The sequence below is a fragment of the Sphaerodactylus townsendi genome, linkage group LG14 (assembly GCF_021028975.2).
Source record: "Sphaerodactylus townsendi isolate TG3544 linkage group LG14, MPM_Stown_v2.3, whole genome shotgun sequence".
Classification (NCBI taxonomy): Eukaryota; Metazoa; Chordata; class Lepidosauria; order Squamata; family Sphaerodactylidae; genus Sphaerodactylus; species Sphaerodactylus townsendi.
The window spans coordinates 26,050,104-26,055,095 of record NC_059438.1 but is presented as its reverse complement, the minus strand read 5'-3'; the positions used below and the strand labels follow the sequence as shown (position 1 = coordinate 26,055,095).

Here is a 4,992-nt window from a genome sequence, read left to right as displayed (position 1 = left end):
TTTGTAGAACCCGCGGGACGCGGGACAAATTGTCCAAAGGCGGGCCGGTCCCACCAAAAGCGGGACGGCTGATCAGCCTAGTATAAACTACAGCAAAGGAGGTTTTGACTAAATTTGAGGAAGAACTTCCTAACAGAGAGGTGTGCTCAACACTGGGGAAGCAGCGGTTTCTTCATGTAACGGCAGGATACCTGCTTGTCAGGGATACACTAGGTGTGGTTCCTGCAAAGCTCAAGTCTGAACTCTCTCTAGAAGCTACACGGACTCAATTGAGGCTGTCAGTACTTGGTCACATGATGAGAAGACAATAATGGGAGAATAATACACGGGAAAATTAGAAGGCAGTAGAAAATAAGATGGACTGAATCAGTCAAGCAAGTCATGACCCTCAGTTTGCAAGACTTCTTTAAAAATTTTTGTTTCTTTCAAAAAAGAACAGAAAGGAAACAAAGAAGAAACTTAAGAAGAATATACGTAAACCAAAAATAGAATAACAGTGGTAATGGATCTAGATATAAATTCCTATAAATGGTTTCCAAATGTCTAAAAGCAAGTCTATGTGCAATCTATATTCTATTTATTCAAATACTGATAGAGTTCTAAAGTCCTCAATTAATTGAGGTAAGAGCTGGGATTTTATCTTCCAGTGCTGTATGCAAGTCTTTTCACTCTGGTAATGGCACGGAGGGTCCATTTTAATTGACCACTGGTTAGCCTCAGAGAGAGACGGAGTTTAAAATAAGCATCCTCAAAAATCAATGATTCAACTGGTTGTGGTGGGTTTTCCAGGCTGTGGGGCCGTGGTCTAGTGGATCTTGTTCCTAACGTTTCGCCTGCATCTGTGGCTGGCCTCTTCAGAGGTGTATCACAGAGGGAAGTCTGCTACACACGGTGTCCAGTGAGAATGGGAATGTTTTAGTGGGGTATAAAGTTGTCATGTCCCCAAGTGGGGAACCAATCAGTAAATTTGGGTGGAACTGGCTATGCAAAGGTGTGGTTGATAGAATAGTATCGCAGGTGGGGCTTTTCAGCCCAGGGAGTGATTCGCATTTGCATTCCCTGCAGTTAGGAACAAGATCCACCAGACCACGGCCACACAGCTCGGAAAACCCACCACAACCAGTTGAATCCAGCCGTGAAAGTCTTCGGCAATACAATGATACAAAATTTAAATGAGTAGTGAAGGGGGGCAGAGGGTGCTTGAGCCCCTGGCGCCACTTGGCTTGATCACATGGGGAGTGTGTTTGAGCACCTGCCCTCTCCTTATGCCCATGGGTGGCAACCCCCCAGGGATGTACGAGGTGCACTGGGCCACAGACCGTCCCTTTCCACAGGCCAAGAAGGTGGCAGGAGCACGGCCCTTGTGTTGGGCAAGGGAGCAAGGGCATACTCTGTCAGATGCTGCCGGCCTGGCTGATGGAGGCATGGGATGGTGCAGTCTGGTGCTGAGGCGGGATTCTGGCAAGTGGTCAGGGGGCACCTCCTCCTCCTCCTGCTGAGAGTCAGCCCCCTGCTGGGTGAGGGCAGAGCTGGTGAGTGGGGGCTGGGGGAGAAGGAAAGCGCCAGTTCTCCTCTGCGTAGGGGCAGGACTGAGTGTGTCTCTGCTGGGGTCTTTCTCTCCCTCTTTCTCTCTTTTTACCAATCCCTCTTTCTTCCTCTCCTTCCTGCTGGAGAATCACTGACAGGGCAATTCTAAGCAGAATTACACCCTGACGCCTTCAAAGGGTGTCATTTTGCTTTGGACGTTGATCACACAATGTATGTTGCATTGTGGCACCCCATGTTGACATAATTACTGGTGTGAGGCCTGTCACATGGCCTTGTAAGTGCTATGATGTCTCATGTGTTTGTCTTCCGATGTTAATGAGGGTTGAAGTCCATTAAAACAGAATTTTAACGAAAGGATCTTGGAGGTGTGTGCATGTTAGTAGCATGATCCATCCACCCGTCACATAAACACATACAGATGGCTTTGCTTGAGGTTAACAGAGCCCTGTCCCTCTCTCCTCCTGTGCGCACACGTACACGAGAGGCCAATGCGTGTGGACTATCCCTTTCATCCAGTACTCAAGTTCCAAGTCCACGCATCTGGTCAGAGATTAACACAAAGGAAATGTGCAAGGGTGAGGTACATGCACACGAATGGGGAAGAGGGTTCTGTTGAACCCTTGGCTGATCAGTTTGCAGCTGTGTGAGAACGGGTGTAGCTTGTGATACAATTCCGAGATTCAGTTGCTGACCTTTTGAGTTAATCCCCATCCCTGACGCAAAAGGTGGCCCAGAGCACTGCCTCTTTCTTAATGGTGTGATAAGTTTACTTAAAGCTGGCTGATTGTGTGCAGGGAAAGGATGATAGATTCCTTGTTTCTTTGAGGGGCCCCTTGAAGGCAGTTGGCTGGTTTTGCTGTTGGTTGCCCTGATGTTTTGCACAGTTGATTTCCCTCCACTTTTTAATTTATCTTCCTTTTCTCTTTTCATTTATCTCTTTCTTTCTTTTCATCCTTCACTCTCTCTTTTTTCTCCCCTTTCTCTTCCCTAGTTGGAATTGCAGCTCGTGTCTTTCCCAGAACATAATAATATTATTACCACTATTATTTGATCTCAAATAAAACCCCAACCTCCACAGGCTTTTCTTTGCCAATAACGGGGAAGAATTGTGAAAACTGGCCTTTTTTTTGGGGGGGGGAGGGAGGGGAGAGAAGAATTAGGACAGGGAGAGGATCAGTAATGGAAAAGGTACTTCAAAGAACCAGGGGGTGCTGCTTTGGTACACTTTAGAAACTGTACTCATTCCTTTGCTAAAAATTTGGAGAGGTGTCTAGTATATCTTGAACAGATTTTTTTGCTGAATACATCTCAAGATCCTGGACAGAGCAGTTATAAGGTTTAAGGCCCTCTGATCCCACTGTTTTGACAAAATACGGGTCCACGGCCTCGCAGCCGCCGCGCACCCCCCAGACGGACCTTGAGTGAGACGGGCGCCGCCTTCCCAGCCCTCCTCCCAGCCCAGGTGGCCGGCGCAAGCTCGGGCGGATGACGCCCCGGGAAGCAGGTACGAAGTGCGACTCCGCCCCGGCCCTTCCGCCGCTCGAAGGGCGCCCCTCATGGCCGAGGCCCGGGCGGTCAGGTGGGTTGGGTTGGGTTGGGGGGAGGATTGGGGGGCGGCCACGCGCGGCCCCCTTCGCCTGGCCCGGCCTTGACCCGCGCACTTCTCGTTCCTTGCAGTCGGGCCGCCCCTTCGGACGAGCCGCTCCTGAGCCGTGCGCGCTGCGGCTGGCTGTGCACGGCCCGAGGTGAGAGGCGGCGGGGCGACGACCGAGGGTGGACGGCTGCGGCCAGGGGGCGGTTCCAGCTCGCGGGGGCCGGCGGGGAACCGGGGTGGCCTTTGCTCCCGCCCCTCGCCGGTCTCGGAAAGGGCAGAGGCCGGCTGGCCAGGCGCTCCGGCTGCTGGGTGACTGCCAGCCGGACCTGCGGTGGCCGGGCGGGGGTTGGAGCTGGGCCCTCCGGACCGCCAGCCTGCGGGAGGGGGCTGAGCGGGAGCCCTCCTGGCCGGGCCGCGCACCGAAGAAGGGCTCGACTGACGGCCCCCTCCCCCTCCCCCCAGGGTGCTGCCGGCTGATCCAGGGCCTGCTGGGCGTGCTGCTGATCGCCTGCGGCTCCGTCTCCTTCGGCGGGCCCGGCGGCTACACGGGCCTCTTCAGCCTGGGCAGCGCGTACTACTACCCCTACGGAGGCGCCTACAGCGGCTTCGCCGACGGGGCGGACGGGGCCAAGGCGCAGCGGCTGGACGCCGAGCTCCACCGGCTGCAGCGGCCCCCGGCCCAGGGCGCCATGGCGGTGGGCGGCGCGCTGCTGGCCTGGGCCGGCCTGGGTCTGGCAGCGGCGGGGCTCCTGGGGCGCTGCCCGGCCTGGCTGCTGCTGCCCGAAGCCTGCCTGGACGCGGCCGCCGCGCTGGCCCTGGTGCCGGCCCTGCTCTTCTACTACGGGCACCTGGGCGAGGCCTACGCCTCCCCGCTGTGCCAGGAGCGCCAGCGCCTCTACCGCAGCAAGGGCCACGCCGGCTTCGACTGCCGCCTGCACGGGGCCGAGGTGGCGGCGGGGCTGCTCGCCGGAGGGGCCGCCCTCGCCTGCTGCGCCAGCGCCGTCCTGGCCCTCCGCGCCTTCCGCGCCCTGGTCGCGCAGCAGCGGCTCCCAGCCAAGCGCCTCGACGACCTCTAGCGCCGGCCTGCGGCGGGGCGGGAGGGAGGGAGGGAGCACGTGCGGTCAGCTGGACGGGACGGCCCCCGCCCCCCGCAGAGCATTGCGCTGTCCTGGCGTCGAGCTCCCTGCTTTGGACTCGCGATGCCAGCGCCTGTGGCGGCGTCCTGCTGGCCCTGCTTCCAGGCGGAAGGCCCATTTATAGGGAAACGCCCCTCCCTTTCCGGCTGCCGACGGTTTTGTGGGGGGCAGGGGAGGCACATCGCCTCAACCCTGCCAGGGGGGCGAGGTAACGGGCATCACGCAGCTTTCCTCTGTACATCATATATACCTGTACGGAAAAATACAGTACTCTGCATTGCGCCTAGCAATAAAATTACTATCTCAGCCAGGTTCTTGGCAGACAGTGTGCTCAAAACCAGCCAATTAGCCAACTACTGTCCAGCTCAGGGGTGGGCAATTATTTTTTCCATGGGGCCGCATAAGAAACAGAAAATATTGTGGAGGGCCAGGCCAAAAGGCAGGGGGGCGAGGCGCTTTTGAAAGCCCCGCAGAAGCCGGCAGCCAAGGCAACTGGCTTCTGCGGGGCTTTCAAAGGTGTCTCGCTTCCCAGCACAGCAGGGGGGCCAGTCAGGGTCATCCGGCGGGCCGCATGTGGCCCGCGGGCCGTATAATGCCCAGGTCTGGTCTAGCTCCACAGGTGAGTGACTTGATTTCGAACCCCCACTCCAGTCCGCTCACAGGCTGCTGCTGAGTTCCCCTTCCAAGACAAGGGTGGTTCCACAGAGACGGCCA

The 4,992-nt window shown here is 56.7% G+C and overlaps 1 protein-coding gene across 1 annotated transcript; it reads left to right on the top strand.

Annotated features, from left to right (window-relative positions):
• The first annotated feature begins 1,271 nt into the window (after window positions 1-1,271).
• Window positions 1,272-4,351, top strand: MARVELD3 (MARVEL domain containing 3). Its single transcript, XM_048515330.1, has 4 exons — window positions 1,272-1,468; window positions 3,011-3,127; window positions 3,226-3,293; window positions 3,605-4,351. Exons 1-4 carry the CDS (start codon window positions 1,272-1,274, stop codon window positions 4,216-4,218), a joined length of 996 nt encoding a protein of 331 aa, XP_048371287.1. The 3' UTR covers window positions 4,219-4,351.
• The last annotated feature ends 641 nt before the right edge of the window (window positions 4,352-4,992 follow it).

Bases quoted from the DNA above. Each gene is read 5' to 3' on its own strand.
- MARVELD3 (XM_048515330.1), top strand. From the start codon at position 1,272: ATGGGTGGCAACCCCCCAGGGATGTACGAGGTGCACTGGGCCACAGAC. The intron at 1,469-3,010 runs GTCAGGGGGCAC...CTCCCAGCCCAG, and splicing joins AGGCGGGATTCTGGCAAGTG to GTGGCCGGCGCAAGCTCGGG. The intron at 3,294-3,604 runs GTGAGAGGCGGC...CCCTCCCCCCAG, and splicing joins CTGGCTGTGCACGGCCCGAG to GGTGCTGCCGGCTGATCCAG.